General features: G+C 42.3%; 1 protein-coding gene and 1 long non-coding RNA gene across 3 annotated transcripts in view; one reads left to right on the top strand and one right to left on the bottom strand.

Annotated features, from left to right (window-relative positions):
* The window catches only part of LOC132379633 (uncharacterized), an 89727-nt gene extending 81776 nt beyond the window's left edge, over positions 1 to 7951 (bottom strand). Inside the window, exon 1 of the long non-coding RNA XR_009507496.1 lies at positions 6967 to 7951. This is a non-coding gene — a long non-coding RNA (uncharacterized LOC132379633). The remainder of the gene's footprint in view (positions 1 to 6966) is intronic.
* A 432-nt stretch (positions 7952 to 8383) lies between these two features.
* Positions 8384 to 17708, top strand: part of LOC132379622 (ephrin type-A receptor 4) — a 126232-nt gene continuing 116907 nt past the window's right edge. For both annotated transcript variants that reach the window (XM_059947758.1, XM_059947766.1), the window contains exons 1-3: positions 8384 to 8583; positions 10289 to 10356; positions 13347 to 14010. In XM_059947758.1, coding sequence (XP_059803741.1) covers positions 8484 to 8583; positions 10289 to 10356; positions 13347 to 14010 — 832 coding nt within the window. In that variant the 5' untranslated portion in view covers positions 8384 to 8483. The remainder of the gene's footprint in view (positions 8584 to 10288; positions 10357 to 13346; positions 14011 to 17708) is intronic.

Below are 17708 nucleotides of genomic sequence, written 5' to 3' on the forward strand. Positions count from 1 at the left end.
TTGAAGAATGCCTTGGGGTTTTCCTTTACCCTACTCGCCAAGGCCTTCTCATGCCTCCTTCTTGCTCTTCTCAGCCACTTCTTAAGCTCCTTTCTTGCTACCCTATGTTCCTCAATTGACCCATCTGATCCTTGCTTCCTAAACCTCGTGTATGCTGCCTTCTTCCACCTGACTAGATTTTTCACGTCACCCATGGTTCCTTCACCCTACCATTCTTTATCTTCCTCACCAGGACAAATTTATCCCTAACATCCTGCAAGAGATCCCCAAACATCGACCACATATCCATAGTACATTTCCCTGCAAAAACATCATCCCAATTCACACCCGTAAGTTCTAGCCTTACAGCCTCATAATTTGCCCTTCCCCAATTAAAAATTTTCCTGTCCTCTCTGATTCTATCCTTTTCCATGATAATGCTAAAGGTCAGGAAGCGGTGATCACTGTCCCCCAGATGCTCACCTACTGACAGATCTGTGACCTGACCTGGTTCGTTACCTAATACTAGATCTAGTATGGCATTCCCTCTAGTTGGCCTGTCAACATACTGTGACAGGAATCCATCCTGGACACACTTAACAAACTCTGCGTCATCTAAACCCTTGGAACTAATCAAGTGCCAATCAATATTAGGGAAGTTAAAATCACCCTTGATAACAACCCTGTTATTTTTGCATCTTTCCAAAATCTGCCTCAGAATCTGCTCCTCGGTATCTCTGCTGCTACCAGGGGACCTATAGAATACCCCCAGTAGAGTAACTACTCCCTTCCTGTTCCTGACTTCCACCTAAACTGACTCAAAATAGGATCCTGCTACATTACCCACCCTTTCTGCAGCTGTAATAGTATCCCTGACCAGTAATGCCACTCCTCCTCCCCTTTCCCCCCTCTCTATCCCCTTTAAAGCACCGAAATCCAGGAATATTGAGAATCCATTCCTGCCCTGGTGCCAGCCAACTCTCTGTAATTGCCACTACATAATAATTCCATGTATGTATCCAAGCTCTCAGTTCACCACCTTTGTTCCTGACGCTTCTTGCATTGAAATACACACACTTTAGCCCTTCTACCTTTATACCCTTTATTCTGCTGCTCTTTCCTCAAAGCCTCTCTATATGTTAGATCTGGCTTTACTCCATGCACTTCTTTCACTGCTCTATCGATCAGGGTCCCATCCCCCTTGCAAATGAGTTTAAACCCTCCCGAACCATGCTAGCAAACCTACCAGCAAGGATATTGCTCCCCCTTGAGTTCAGGTGCAACCCATCCAATCTGTACAGGTCCCACCTTCCTCAGAAGCGATCCCAATGGTCCAAAAATCTAAAACCCTGCCCCCTGCATCAACTCCTCAGCCACACATTCAACTGCCATCTCCTCTAATTCTCCTCTAATTCTTACTATCACTATCACGTAGTACTGGCAACAATCCTGAGAACGCCACCCTTGATGTCCTGTTCTTCAGCTTTCTGCCTAGTTCCCGAAACTCACACTTCAGGACCTCATCCCTCTTCCTGCCTATGTCATTGGTCCCAACATGTAACATGACTTCTGGTTGCTTCCCTCTTGTACCAGGATGTCATGCACCCGGTCAGAGATATCCTGGACCCTGGCACCCGGGAGGCAACAAACCATACGGGTTTCCTTCTCCCGTCCACAAGATCTCCTGTCTGCTCCCCTGACTATAGAGTCTCCAATGACGACAGCTCTCCTCTTCTCTGTCCCATCCTTCTGCACCACAGGGTCAGACTCAGTGCCAGACTAACCAAGAGAGTTTTCCACAGTGATCCGGATCGTACCACCAAAGGTTCATGTTAATCAAGCACTTGAGGTATTTTGTGTTGCGATCAATAAATGAAAAACAGCCTACACCAACACCTTTCAAGTCATTGTTTGGGATTTAAATAAGGTTTGTTTGAAGAAATTCTTGTCCAATTATCATCATCACCTGCAACTCAAAGGGTCCCAACACACTCAACCACTACACACAGGATGCCTATCGCCACATTTGAGAAATCTGACCATCTGGCTGTCCGCTTACCTGCATGCAGGCAGAGGCTTATGAGCAAATCTCCAGAGATGAGGACAATAAAGAGGTGGTCACAAGAGACAGAGGGGCAGCTGTGGGATTGCTTTGAGTCAGTGGACGGGGTCGTGTTCAAGGACTTGTCAAAGGATACAACATGGTTGTCATGGACTTTATAAACCAGTCATAGATCAGTGATCAACATCATTCAGAACCTCCCCAACCAAGGCCCCAGATGAACTGTGAGATCCACTATCTGCAGAAAGGCCTGATCAGCGGGGTTCAGGGTGACCAAGTAAAATACAAGAGGTCCAGGTATGACATCTGGAAAGCCATCTCACGTGACAAGTGGCAATTCCAGACCGAACTTGAATCACTGAAGGATGCACAACAATTGTGGCAGGGTTCAATGCTATCACCTCCCAAAAAATGAAACCAAGCGACATATGTGATAACAAGGCTTCACTACAAGATGAGTTCAATGCCTTTCATGCTCACTTTCTCTGTCAAAACATGGGATGTCCCTTCACAAGCTCCCACAGCCTTTAATAACCCTGTGATTTCAGTCTCTGAGTTCAGTGTGCGAGCATCCTTCAGGAGGGGAAAATCTGTTACATAAATAACAGATGGCATAAATAGATGGCATACAAGTTGTTCCTAGCCACACATTCATGGGTATTGAAGGAGTAGCACACATCCTTGAGACATGCCAGTGTTGATTATCAGTGAAGAGGAGCTATTATTTCCAATCTGCACTGACTGTTGTATTCTGATGAGGATGTCAAGGATCCAGTTTCAGAGGAAGGTACAGAGGTCCAGGATTTGAAGCTTGTTGTTTAGTACTGAGAGGATGATGGTGTTGAACACCAAGCTGTAATCAATAAACAGCAGCTTGATGTAAGTATTGCTGTTGGCCAGGTGGTCCAAGGCCAAGTGGATAGCCTGTGAGTTTGTATCTGCTGTGGACTTGATATGGTGGTAGGCAAATTGCATCAGGTCCAGGTACTTGGTTAGACAGGAATTGATTCTGACCATGACCAACTTCTCAAAGCACTTCGTCACTGTCAATGTGAGTGCAACTGGGCAATAGTCATTGAGGCAGCTCACCCTGTTTTTCTTGGGCCCTGCTAAGATAATATCCTTTTGCCATTGTTGAGAAACTCCAGCTCCAGCAGTGAGAGATTGAAGATATCCTTGAACACTCCAGGTTTTCAATACCCTACCACGTACACTATCAGGGACTGATGCCTTGTGAAGGTTCACTGTCCTGAAAGATGTTTTGATGTCGGCCTGAGATCATAGTGTCACCATAGTGCAGGGATTTGCAAAGGTTTTGTTTTATTCTCCCTTTCAATGTATGTATAAAACTCATCTGAGAATGAAATATTACAGCCATTCATGATGTTAGGTTTTGCCTTGCAGGAAATAATGGCTTGCAAAGTCTGCCAGAGCTGTATGCATCAAATTCCATCTCTATCTTCAATCGGAATTGTTTCTTCACTTTTAAAATAGCCTTCAATTGGTTGTAGCTGGGCTCGTATAATTCTGGATCACCAGTCTTGAATGCTATAGTTCTAGATCTCAGCAGAATGCAAATCTCCTAGTTCATCCATGACTTTTGGTTTGGGTATGTCCAGTACATTCTCAATGGCACACATATCCACACAAGTCTTTATGAAGTCGGTGACAACTGTGACATATTCAATCAGATTCAAAGATGATTCCTTGAATATTGTCCAGTCCACCGACTAGAAGCAGTCCTGTCAGTGCTCCTCCACCTCTCTTAACCATACCTTCATGGTCCTCACTACTGATGCTGTAGTCCTCAGTCTCCGCCCGTATGCTGGGAGTATAAGTACAGGCAGATGATCAAACTTGCCAAAGTGTGGACATAGGATGGCATAGCAAATGTTCTTGATGGTGGTGAAACAGTGGGGTCAAGGTGTTATGTTCGGGGGCAGTTGGTCAGACACTTTTTTAAGCCGATCTGGTTGAAATTCCTCACAATGATTAGGAAGGTGCTGTTTGATGACTGCTGATCACGATGCTCAACTCCTCTAGTGCCAAAGTTGAAATGTACACTACTACAGGGATTACAGTGGAAAACTGCCTCAGCATAGAAAATGGACAACATTTGACCACTACATGTTTCAGTTTGGATGAGTAGGACTGGGACACAACTACCACGTTTGTGTACCATGATGTGTTAATCATGAAGCACACTCGGCCTTTAAGAGATTCTGCTATTCAGTGGATGGTGAAGCCCCCAAGATGCAGCTCTGAGTCTGAAATGGTGGGGATGAGCCATGTTTCAATGAAGCAAAGTGTATAGCAGTTCCTGATATCCCTCTTGCTATGGCATCTTCAATTTTATTTCCCAAAGCCTGTATATTCACTAGCAGGTTAGTAGGGAGTAAAGGTCTCATGACCCTGTTTTTCTTTCTTACTTGCAGCCCAGCATACTTTCAAAGGTTACAAAGGTACATTTAATGCCAGAGAACTGTATACAATATATATCCTGAAATGCTTTTACTTCACAACCATCCATGAAAACAGAAGAGTGCCCCAAAGAATGAATTACAGTTAAATGTTGGAACCCCAAAGGCCTCCGCAGCTCCCCTCCCTCCCGTGCGTAAGTGGCAGGAAGCACCAATCCCTTTCCCCCCACCGGCAAAAAAAAGCATCAGCACCCGTCACCGAGCACTCAAGCGTGCAGCAAAAACAACAGCAAAGACACAGACTTGCAGTACTCCAAAGACTACACGTTCACCCAGTTTCCATTTTCTTAAAGGGAAACTGCATTTGCAATCTGAATCTGCAGTCTGGGGTCCACCGATGTTGAAGATCAATAGATTTTTTAAAAACATTTTAAAACAATTGTTGCTTATTGAAGTACCCATGGCAGTGACGGTGGAATTCAGCTGCAGTAGTCTTAAAAGGAAATATTTGAGGATCCCTTTGGAGGTGCAAGCAAAGAGTCGCTACTTTTGGACGCTAACCTGTAAGGTGAAAAGAGGTATCTCTATGGTAGTGTGCAATACTGGACCTTCTGTTGGGAAATGAGGCAGGACAAGCAATTGAGGTGGCAGTTCAGAGAGCATTTTGGCTCATTAAACATCAAGGAGAAATATTCATCGATAATCCTACCCATCTCCAGTGGCTCAACACAAGGCAGACCTGATGATTCCCTAAAGCAAATGCACTCTTCCTAGCTGGTTTTTCACTTAGGACCTTCCTTAACCTTACCTCCCAGATCCACCATATACCCTCTCTTTAACGTCCTGAGTTCTCTCTTAAATGTATTCTTCATCATTTTATAGTTATCAAGGGATTCAATCATGCCTGACCCCCTAAGCCCATTGTATACTTCCTTCTATTTCTTGACCACAGCCTAAATATCTCTCATCAGCCAGGGTTCTCTATATTTGCCGGGTTTACTCTTCACCCTAGCAGGAACTCTTTATATCTCACTCTTAAAAGCCTCCCACTTGCCTTCATTCCTTCCTTTCACTTCAGTCAGGTTCTCCTCAATCCTGCTAAATTCCCTCAAAATTAACCCTGCTTAACCTGTGGGCCTGTCCTATCCTTTTCCATCACTATATTAATAGAGTTATGGTCACTAGAGCCAAAGTGCTCTCTGACTTCCACCCCAGTTACTTGCCCTGTCTCATTCTCCAAGAGGAGGCCCTGTATTGCACATACCATGTAGATGCCTCTGAATGTACATTGACTCAGGAAACTTTCCTGGACATATTTTAAAAATTCCACTCCAACCAGGCCCTTAACACTCTGTGTGGCCCAGTCAATACTGGTGAAATGAAGATCTCCCACTAATAAGCCCTGCTATTATTACAACTACGAGCAACTTGTAGAGAGCATCTCCATACACCTGCTCAAGTTCCTGTTGATTATTGGGGGTAGGGGGTCTACAATTCAGCCCCACTAGAGTGATGCTCCAAGGATCACAGATATCAAAAGGCTCAATATCAATTGTATTCCTATAAGACATGAATGTGACATAGGCAATACCCTCTCAGTTTGCAGAGCTGCCCCAGTACTGCTGAACATCTGTGCTGCTGATTTATAGTAAAAGTTGGAAACAACACAAATTGGAACAAATGGAGACACAAGAGACTGCAGATACTGGAACCTGGAGCAAAACAATCTGTGGATAACCTCAGCAGGCCCAGCAGCATCTGTGGGTATGTGGGTGTGTGAGTGGGGGTTGGGGAGGTGGGGAGGTGGGGGGGGGGGAGGAAGAAGAATTGTGGACACTTTGGGTCAAAATGCGGTGTCAGGACAATTAGCACAATTAGAAGCTTTGTATCGCTCACTTTAGTCCCAAATGTTTTTTTTAATTTGGCTACTTGTTATGATTTACTTATTCCAAGCTGTCCAATGCAACTTACTTTGTTTTACAAAGCAATATTCTCACTGTGAACTTAATATAAAATTACCAGTTTGACTTCAAAGTGACCCTTTTGAATAAAAACCAGAGAAAGAATGCATTGTTTTACCTTCAGTATCAATAAACATAAGATTTTTTTAAATCACACCACCATGTTGCTTCCTTTAATTTCTGAAGCTAGGTTTTCTCGCCTCGGCAAGAACTTCGGCCTGTGTGTCATCTGACCTAATTTTAAGTTATCTTCATGCAAATACAGTAATTATTTCCCCACTAAGATTTAGTCAAAATAGAAATGAATCCCACAAGTATTTCGATAATAACCACTAAAACATAGAAGTCTACAACACATCACAGGACCTTTGGCCCACAATGTTGTGCCGAACACAAAAACGTAACGCAGATTTAATGTTTGCAATGTAACGACACTCGTTAACACCTTCCTGGTTACAGTTCAATAAAAGATATTTTTCATCTTTATGACTTTACACAGCACTGTAAAGAACATATCGAGTCAAACTGTTATCCACAGACTCACGGAGAGATCTCTGAAGTTCCAATTTCGTTGAAGATTGTTAATGGTTTTTGCATTTCTCCACATTAAGGTGAAACCGGAGACGCAAGAGACCGCAGATGCTGGAATCTGAAGCAAAAGAAAGGTGAAACAATCGGCCTGAATCACCCGAAACAGTCCACTGGATGGTGCTGGTGGGTCAGCTGTGAGGCAATGGAAACCAGCTCACCCTCTTGGTTCCAGTTTAAAGTGAGATCGTTCTTTAACGCAGAGGCCCGAAATCAGTCGTCGCGTTGGACAGGGAAAGGGTGCGAAAAGCAATCTGAGAAGGCAGAGCTGAATGAAATAAGTGAGAGGAAAAACGGGGATTAGGATCGCCCCCTGACCTGGTTTAATAAATATTTATAAAGGTATCAGAAGTTACACCAAAGCCGCGTTGAGTTCTGCACGGTTGTTTCATCCCCGTTCCCAACTCTAAACGAAATAAAACAATAAGGTGTGCCCTGTCATCAGCACTATAAAATATGTGCGGATCCTGTGATCCCGCAGAATGTCACCAGACAGCAAGACGTTTCTTGCATCACGGCGGAGAGTCTATAGTTAGCATTCAGATGCTACATGGTAGAGACTATGTTGAAATATTTATAAGGCGCACGTAAAAGAATAATAGAGCCAGAATCTGTTTTGCAGATCGCTGTGAAGGAAGTTAACGGTTAAACTAATAAAGCGTTTGAACAACGTCTGCAAAATGTAGGATTATCATTGAATGCTCACTGAGAACAAGGCAGTCTTGTGGTCAATAGGCATGATTCGGATACCTTAGTAGATTACAGTTTGTTTTTTTCAACCCTGTTTCAAAGAACATTTTACAACTCTTTGATACATTAAGGTTTGTAAATAAAAATACCAGGCAATGAAGAAGGTTAAAAATCGGGGGTACTGAAATGTGGGATGCCAGAGGCCATACTTCACTCCCACGAAATATGGTGCACCAAGTCCGGGGCTTTGATTTCCCCAGATAGGATCTTGGAAGAGTGTCACAAGCTGCACAAAAAGACGGCGGCAGCGCATAAAGTTGTGAAGCTGTGCTTCCAGTTTATACCGTTCAAACCTTCTGGGGAGACGAGACAGATGTCGCAGGTTACACTGAAATCACTTGTGAATCTGTAATAAATCTACTTGTCAAAACGAAAGTAGATTTCTTGAAGGCTCTTGTGTTTACTGGGACAATTTCGATTTCCCTGGTTAATGATGGGGGGTTGGAGACGAGGCCCTCTTGCAACAGAAGTCTCGTTTCAGACTGGGGGGAAAACTGCTTCAAACGGACTGCTCGCTCTGGAGGAGGTGGTCGAGAGTGCTGGCGGGGTTGTGTCCCGGTACATATTTTGACTGCTTCTTTTTGATTGACGCCTGACGTCAGTCGATGGCACCGCCCCTTCGGCAATGTCTTCGAGCTGCTGCTCCCCAAATCCAGTCTCTATTCCACCGGGAAAGAGCGATCCAAAGTGAAGCTCGATTGGCAGGGTTATAACAAGGAAACAATGGGGGAAATGGCCAGGACTGTGCAGTTAAGCGTCTGTGCTTTGGTTCTCGGGATTGCGACAGCATTTTATAATTCAAAGAGCCATCCGCCCAACCAAGGTAAATTGGCGATCACATCGCGTTGCGGGGCTCTCCGAGTGAGCGAGCAGAACTTGAAATCTGCACCCCGGTAGCTGCTAGGCTAACTAAACTAACAGCGCGACCCGTTGCTGGAGTGCCTGGTGGTGGACTTTGTGGGACGGGCAGGTGGGACAGTCTGCATGTTAGTATATCTGGGGCTGTTCTGTTCACCGCCAAGACCTGATCCTCCCCAAACCTCGCTTGCTTCTGATAGACCAACGTATAGAAACGTAGATTACTGCCGATGGCTAGAGTATCCGGACATTCTGCGGAGTTTTATTTCAAGCGTCAACCGAGAAGTCCCTCCCGTCCACTTTCGGTGGGAGATCGCTTCCCCTTCTTCGTGCGTGGACCTTAGCCACGGTGCCCACAGTGTGACAAGCACAAGTGGAGCGCAGACCTGTGCCCGGTGAGATCCTGCAGCCGCCGCAGCTCACACGTTGAAAGCTCCCCCTTCAACAGTGAAAGCATTTATTGAAGACATGTACCGGTCCAAAAAAAGAGAAATTCGGATCGAAATAGGGGGAGGGGTCGGAATTAGTGCAGAGTTGTGGCATTTTAACCGGGTCAGGCACAGACCCAGAACTGGATGGGAATGGGCTGGTGATTTTCGTGCACTTTTTGAAATCCGTTACAAAAAACTTCGTGAATACATGTTTTAACGCTGGGAATTGGTTGTACGGCCGAAACTGTCCAGACCATTGCCGGCGTGTCTTAACATTCAAACCACGTCGTTTCTCCTTTCTGAGTCTGCGATTGAGTCCTCATTGTCCTGCCGCAGTGTAATCCACGGTAGATTCATCCAAATGCTTCTGGTGTGCAATTCGGAACACGCCTTCACTGCAGAGGGTGGGGGCGGGGGTTTGCCTGGCGTCCGGCTCCTTATCTCTCCTGGAGATCGGAGGGAGATGCCACCCATCAGAAGCTAGTGGGCAGTTTTCAACAAATCCTAAACTGAAAGTGTTTTGGGCTCACTGATAGCCATCGCGGAGAACAGTTAAACTTAGGAAAGCGGACTGGCTTTGCATATATTTGCACGGTTGACCCTCTTCCCCCAGAAATGCCTGCATCATTTTGAGTTATTGCAAGCGAATCGGGCAAAAGGACGTGAGTTTGGCAGGAAGCATTTGCCGGGGAGAGGTATTCTCTTTAAATATCTTCTCATCCTTCCAGGGTGAGTGCGGCGGCAGCTGCTTGCTTACCTGAGCGAGCGTTCGAGGGAGCACTGCAGACAGCACTAAAACCGCTTCATCTTCAATATGACCAGCTCTCTCACTCCCACTAAAATAAATCAATAAGCTTGGGTTGCTGTTTTATTGTCCAGTTTACACGAAAACATTTTAATCAATACATATTTAGTGGATAATCCCCGCACACTTAACTTCACTTTTTGAGTAACTTTCTGATAGAGGACGAGCGAACTAATTATTCTAAATTCCAATTCAAACGCAATACACCTTTCCAAATTCATCAGAGCTTGCAAATACTTGTTTCAATATCAGTCATGATACTAACAATTGGCGATAAAACTGAATTCAGTACGCCATAGCGCGTTCTTCTGTTGCTTAATTTCTGAAGAAGTTTAATAGCCATTAAGCAAAAAAAGTTTGAAAACTGCAGAGAGCGGCATTTTACGCCGCTGCTCTTTTCCACCTTCGTAATTGGCTGCTTTAACTCTTCACAGTTATCTTGTTGGATTCCCGGTCTGTTCAAGGCGAGCTGGGCTGGGAAGCCTTCCCATCTGAAGCCGGAGTGAGTATGAGAATTTGGTATGGCGTGGGGAAGTATTCGATTGCGAGGTAATGGGAGCATTTTCAGCAGATTGCGCCGGGGAGGTCAGGTTTCCGCAGGGCTCGCGTGAAGTGAATTATTCTTTGTGCGGGGTAACCATATACTCCCTTCGGAAAGCTGCAGGCTGAAGAATTGGACACCGAAAGGGGCAGGAGTAGAGGGGAGATACTTAAGTAGAGAACGGATAAGATCATTTTTGCTGGTCACTTGATTCAGAAATCTACATTGACTGTAGGGAAACTAATGAAGGAACTATTGTTCCGAAACTCTAGTATTACGATGCAGTGGCTAGATTGTCGAAATTGTACCAAAATCATTAACATTTTCTCACAGAATTCAGAGTTGATATTTCCACAGTTTAATAGCGGATTGAGTTGGATTACAAATTACAAAAGGCGTTCCAAGCCTCAGGGGCAGGCTGAGTGGGAAGAGAGTCTTTTCTCCTAACAGAAACTGGGCGATCCCACTGGACGCGGCCGGTCTGGGGAGGGAGATCGGACATCGCCAGATTAGCGCGAAAGCTGATCTGCTGTAGGAGGTGGAATTGGAGCTGGGTATTTCGGTGGGATGAGTGCGAGTGTATACGCACTCTCCATTTCCAGATAAGTTAAAAATGTCAAAACACAGGGAAACGCGCGGCTGAGGTTTCCTGCCAGTGACAAGGTTTTGGACCAGCATCGTTAACCAGCAATTGGAAGTTAAACAAGACTCGCTCTGTACAATCACTGGCCTCATCCTGGCGCCTGGAAACACCAATACGTTTTATTTCCAATTTCCCTGCTAACGTGTTTTTTAAACGAAGACAGATTAAACCACTACTTGCATTTTTTCGAAGGAAAAATACAACGAAGCAGTCAATAAAAGTAAATTGAAGTAACACCTTTCTATTTATAGCAGGGGCTGCATTATCAAGTTATTCATTGACAAATTATATATAACAATTTGATTAAGTAAATGTGAGGAGTTTTGTTAATGGCTTGTTGATTGTATTACCCTGAGATGCTCGGTTCTTTTGCAATATATGTCTTTACACGCCGTTGACTCCCGGGTCATTTTCCTGAGTTCATGTGGATTAACAGTTAGCTCTCAGAGTTTGCAGATAAACCGCGGGTGCCACCACCTCACTCCCTTCGATCCCTTTCACTGACCATTGGGAAATAACTTCAGCACCTCCAGTACAACTACTCCTCAAATCTAACCCCGAGGAAGGTCATTGTGGGGATAGTCTGCAGATGATGGCTAACAGCCTTAAAGGAACTGGGCGGAGGATGGTTAGGTTTGATTGAAGGGTGTAAGGCCACAACTGGTAACGAGGAAAGCCCTAGAACGGATAAAACGGTTTCTATTTCATTGAAAGGTAGTTGCTTTCATAGCATGCAATTGAGCTCAATTTATAAACCTTTCTGAACCCTTGCTTCCCAGTCGCCCAAAGTCCTGTCGGAACATTTAAATTACTCGTGGTTAATGTTTCATTACAAAATGATATGCAGGGAAATATTTTCTTTAATTCTGAAATACAACTAACTCCAACAAACATGTTCAGTTTTGCAACAAGGAATACTGTGTGTGCCTTGGGGGGAACAGGATTATCATCAGTGAGCGAAAATCATCTTGAAATTAAAATCGTTCTGCTCGTGGGGGAGGAAGGACTAGGAATGTGCAGTTTAAGGTGCGGGGAGCGTCAATGACTTGAATTTACCAGATTCATTCGGAGCAGCTTATGCACAGTGAAAGAGTTAGCGACACTAACCTGCTTTTTAGCTTCTCTTAAACCACCATCAACAAGAGTTTATCTTTTTTTGTCACTAACCCGTTTTAACACATTGTGCGGATGAATTGACCACTGGAATACAGTCTCCTGGGAGATCAGGGTGTCATGATGGTCATTGAACCTTTATTAATTCGCAATCAAGTCTAGGTAATCATCGAGACAGTATGGGCCTGACACGAGTATTCACGTCTGGCGATCTCGGATACGGCAGGTGCTGTTTGTAGCCTTTACTTTTCTAATTCGACTCGTGGAATAAAAGATTTTACAATTAAGCACCATCCGGCGAGTGCTTTCCTTATCTCCTATGCACCGTCACTGTTGAAATAAATATCTGCAGAGTGATTTCAGTGTGAACATAGTGTTGAGTATTTCCCTAATACTTTGTACACTGCAGGAATTGAGTATTCCTTTTAAAGGCAAATCAGTTTAACACGTTCATAATTAAAGATCCTCTCTGCTTGGGCTGGAAACAAGTCACAGCTTATTACATTATCTGAAACTGGATTTGCTCCATCCTACTTAAATACCAACATTTGTTTGCATCTGTACTTTTATGTAATCAGGTCATGCTCTCCCAAATTCCATAATCTGTCCAGCCCTTGTTTACTTCCATCCTACCTCTGCAATCTCCATAAGGATTAGGATGCAAGATCAAATCCTCTCTGTTTTCTCGCACTTTCGGCAAACACCTTAACTTTTGACTCTCAGAAACTTTCTTCCTAATCGCCTGCATTAGTAATTCTCTCTCCATTTTCAAGAGCTGTCTAAATCTGTTTGAGCTCAATTATCTCCCGTAATCTTAATTGTCATTTGGCATTTGTGCTCCTTCATGACGTAGGAATCAAGTGACTATTAAAAATGAATATCCATTTCATTTAAAGGTATTATGCAAATGAAAATCTTTGTCAACTTAATTAGTTTATTTAACCATATCCAGTTAGAATGCATTTTAACTTGCATACATGCAATGCAGAATTAGACAAGCCTTGGGAAAGATAGGTAAATGCACTTTTTGGTGTATTCATGCCTTGAAAAAAAATTCAAGATGCAGATGGCTGCATTGCCTTGGGATCTGTCCAGGCTTTCTGCAAAACAAAAGTTCTAATGTTAAGTAGCATTTCACAGAAATGTGTACTGAGAGATTAAAAGATGTGTTTTTTGTGTGTGTTTATTTTAACAGTGGGAGGAAGTGAGTATCATGGATGAGAAGAATACTCCAATCCGAACCTACCAGGTTTGCAACGTGATGGAACCAAATCAGAATAACTGGCTGCGGACTGACTGGATCCCTCATGAGGGAGCTCAGAGAGTTTATATAGAAATTAAATTTACCCTTAGAGACTGCAACAGTCTGCCAGGTGTCATGGGAACATGTAAAGAAACCTTTAATCTGTTCTACTTTGAATCAAATAATGACAAAGAGTGGTATATTTCAGAGAACCGGTACATAAAGATTGATACCATTGCAGCTGATGAGAGTTTTACACAAGTGGACATTGGTGACCGGGTAATGAAACTCAACACAGAAGTTCGGGATGTAGGCCCTCTGACTAAGAAAGGCTTCTATTTGGCATTCCAAGATGTAGGTGCCTGCATTGCCTTGGTATCTGTCCGTGTTTTCTACAAAAAATGTCCCCTGACAGTGCACAACTTGGCACAGTTCCCTGACACCATTACAGGTGCTGACACCTCATCTCTTGTGGAAGTGCGTGGTTCCTGTGTGAACAACTCTGAGGAGAAAGATGAGCCAAAAATGTACTGCGGCGCGGATGGAGAATGGTTGGTGCCAATAGGCAACTGTCTGTGCAACACTGGCTATGAAGAGCAGTCTGGAGAATGCCAAGGTAGGATAAAATATTGGATTTTTGATATAATTCCTTTTAGATTTTATACATAAGCTATTTAATTAGTGTTTGCCTAGTATGGTGTAAATCGAGATAATTAACTTGTCCATTGGGAGATTAAAGGCCACAACTGAGTGATTAGCAATTCTGTCTGTTTAATGTGATGTCTCTTTGCTCCATAGCAAGTATACACACATCAATTGAGTTATTTGCAAGTAACTAACATATCAGTCTACTTCTGTCAAAAGTTAATAATTATAAAATTTGTATTCAAGTATCTCATAAAAGAACATGACTCAAATGTGAATCAGTTGGTTTATGATCATTTCTAATAGTACACCAGTCAATATAGTACATTGTATTTAGCATTTGGGAGTGAGTACCTATCTCGGTGCTAATGATGTCGCTGCAAGGCTCACATCCCATTCCTATCACTTACAATGGATCTGTGGCTCCTTGGAGAATGTGATAACAGGATCTGCAGACAAAGGGACTATATGGATTATTTAATGGCTGCTTCTGCTGTGGTTCTGCAGTAGATTTATGACAGGTGCAACATGAAGATTCTGACAATGTGATATGACTGAGCAGCCTTCTGTTGAGGTGGAGAAGAAATGAACCACTAAAATTCCCTTAATCATACCTAAGCCAGCTGAAGAAGAACCACCACAATGAAAGACCACTGCAGCAGTAATAGAGACCAGTGATCATGACAAGAGGCAGACCATGCAAGCCTTCTTGTCTTAACTACTACTCAAATGTGAGCCATGAATTCTTTGGGATTTCACCACGATTAATTTGAAAGCTCTGCATTGTGTTCATCATTAGAAATCTGTGTTGGGTTAAAATGAGGAGAAGAAGGAGGAGACCTTTCATAATTGTAAATAGTCCCTCATTGGTGACAGTGATACTCTGATAATTTCTCCAATGTTGTATTGGTAATGACAGATCTAACAGTGAGGTTTTAGTATGTTGATATTATCGCAGAATGAACAATTTAAGTTAAAGCAGGTTTCAAACTCAGACGAAGCAATAGAGTTTTACAAGTAATTTACAAATTGCCAGATTCCTAGTAGACTAGAGCCCATTTTTATTCAACATATGTGTTTACTCAAAGACTAAGTACTGGTAGATTGAGGAAGAGCTATAGCTGCAAACGTTTCATTGAGTGTTCATTTTAGTTGATGCATTTACATGAAAGCATAAAACTAGAGTGACTTCCAATTGGAAACAATAAAATGGACGTGGTACTGATTTAGTTTTAATAGAGGCTTTAAATTGAAAGTATGTTACATTTCATTCAGCTGAACATAATCTTGTTTTTATTACATAAAACATGCAGAATGTAAACTGAAATCAATAAAAATGGAATGAAATATAATTTCTTTGTACAAGATGTATTTAAGAATCAGTATTATTTTAATGTGAACTTCAGAAGGTGCTTAGCCAGAACATAATTCGTTTAAGTGTAAAACAAAACTACACAGTAAGAAAAAGATAGAAAGAATAGGGAATTTAAAAATACACTGAATTAAATTACAGTCTTAACCAGAAGTATTGGATTCTCTTATTTAGTTATTGCATTTCAGTATTTCTACATTTAAGGCAGTATTATGCTAATGCCTCCAAATTTTCAGTGTGATGGAAGCGACGTAAGCCATCATTTATATATCTATAACCTTTAAGTGATCTGTTTGGTTTACTCTTACCGAGGTTATTCAAAGAGCTCAAAATGCAGCCTCCTTGGTTTATCTTGATTAATGGGAGAATAACAGAGTTTTCTTGTTTTGAGCTTTGTGCCCCATGTTTGGTGCAGCTAATTACATTGCTTTGTTCAATAAGAGCCTTTTGATAAGTTAGACTGATAAACAGTACAAATGATGGGACAGCTCCTTAACAAAAGCCTGAATCTGACTAAAAGACATTGCTCAGTGACCAAGTCCAGTCCACAAAGTGAAGGCAACAACGTCACCAGAATTAGTCTATGGGGCCGTTTTTTTAAACACATTATCTTTTATCAAGAAAGTATTTTTAATAAAGTATTCCCCATTTTGTGGCCAGGCATTCCAGTTCTTACAAAGTAAAAGTAAATAACTGGGTAGTGATATAATGGGTGGTATTGTTCTGTATGTTATGACAGCATTCAAATTATAATAATTTTTAATCATGTTGCAGTTGAATTCAGTTGGACAAATCAGTAGTATTACCTTTTGAAATAAAATATCTAGCCTTTGCTGAGCCAGGTCTGAGAAGGTTTTACTGCAGGGAGCCAAGATCTTCTGCCCCCACCATGCCATTTGATTCAAGTAACATTGAATGTGTTTGAAATTTTGTGAATAGGAACTGCCCTATTGGAGAATTGCAAGGGAGAACCCTGACGGCACAATTATAGAGCAGGGTTCAAGGGTCATTTACTTCCTCATCCATCTTCCGCCTGTCATTGGGGGTCAGAGTTAGATTGATTAAGATCTCATGGCCTGACAAAGACCTGGCAATCAGTGGTGGGTGCTTATTGTTATTGGAGTCACCAATGCTGGTCATCTGCTGGGGCCTGGGACTGCTAGGGACAGACTTACATTTCCTCTTCCAGTTGTCACCTTCAGCAGAATACTTGAAAGAATTGACAGATTGGTAGGGATGGATCTGAGATTTCAAATTGACAGATTGGTATTGTCTGTACCACCTGCAAGTTCATTTGAAAGGGCCAATGATGTCTGACGGACTTCCTTGTGATATCAATATATCACTAACTATGTAATAGTGAAAGCTAATCAAATTGCTTATTTTCAGCATGCTCTTGTAACTTTGTTGTAATGAAAGAATTTTCTGGACTTCATTGTAATTGATTTTAACATAGTTGGTGGAGAAATACTTTCTTTGATTTACTGCTAAGTGTAGAAACTTCTGATTGATCCATCTTTAAATATTGCCTCATTATGATAATCTTCATGTTGAAGGCAAGCTCTTAATTATGGTGCTGCCTTGAATGGATTTTATTAAGCAAAATCTGATAAATTATTTCAATTTTTTGAGAGGGAACCAAATATTATCTTTTTGAGGGGAAGAAACTGTTTTGGAAGGACATTTCTTGCCTGTTTTGTAGAGGATGAGAATGTCATTGTGAGCGATAGTACTAATCTACTACTGCATGCAGCTTTTGTCACATAAGCAGGTTTTACATCCATCACAAGCACAGGAAGCTGGTGCTTGCAATCTTCAGTTCCCTATTATAGTGAGCTTAAAAAGGCACTGACTTTTGTGGACGAATGCTAAGAAATTCTGTATCTTTATTTACAAACTCATGTTTGGGTAGAACCTTCGATGTGATGATAAAAATTACCTGCAACTCTCAAAATAAGCCTTTAGCGGCATCTTCTGTGTATTGATCCAGATTTCCAGCATCTTCAGTATCTCTTGTGCCTCCTTTAGTGGAGTTGTAATGTTCTTTGACTCAGCTACTTATCAACTATATATACTAATATAGTAGAGCTGCTTAATTGCAGTTTCATGAACATGGGAACTCTTTAAATCCATTTGTACATTCCATTATAGTATAATGGCAACTCCCATCTAGTAACTATACTCACATATTTCTAGCTCTCTAAGACTTGTTTCATGGCACTTTAGTTAGAAATAATACATTTCTGTTTGCAATTTAAAATTAAGAGAAGAGCAGCAGAATATAGTTACATTTTATT

This window comes from Hypanus sabinus, chromosome 2, assembly GCF_030144855.1.
Source record: "Hypanus sabinus isolate sHypSab1 chromosome 2, sHypSab1.hap1, whole genome shotgun sequence".
In the NCBI taxonomy this organism is placed as follows: domain Eukaryota; kingdom Metazoa; phylum Chordata; class Chondrichthyes; order Myliobatiformes; family Dasyatidae; genus Hypanus; species Hypanus sabinus.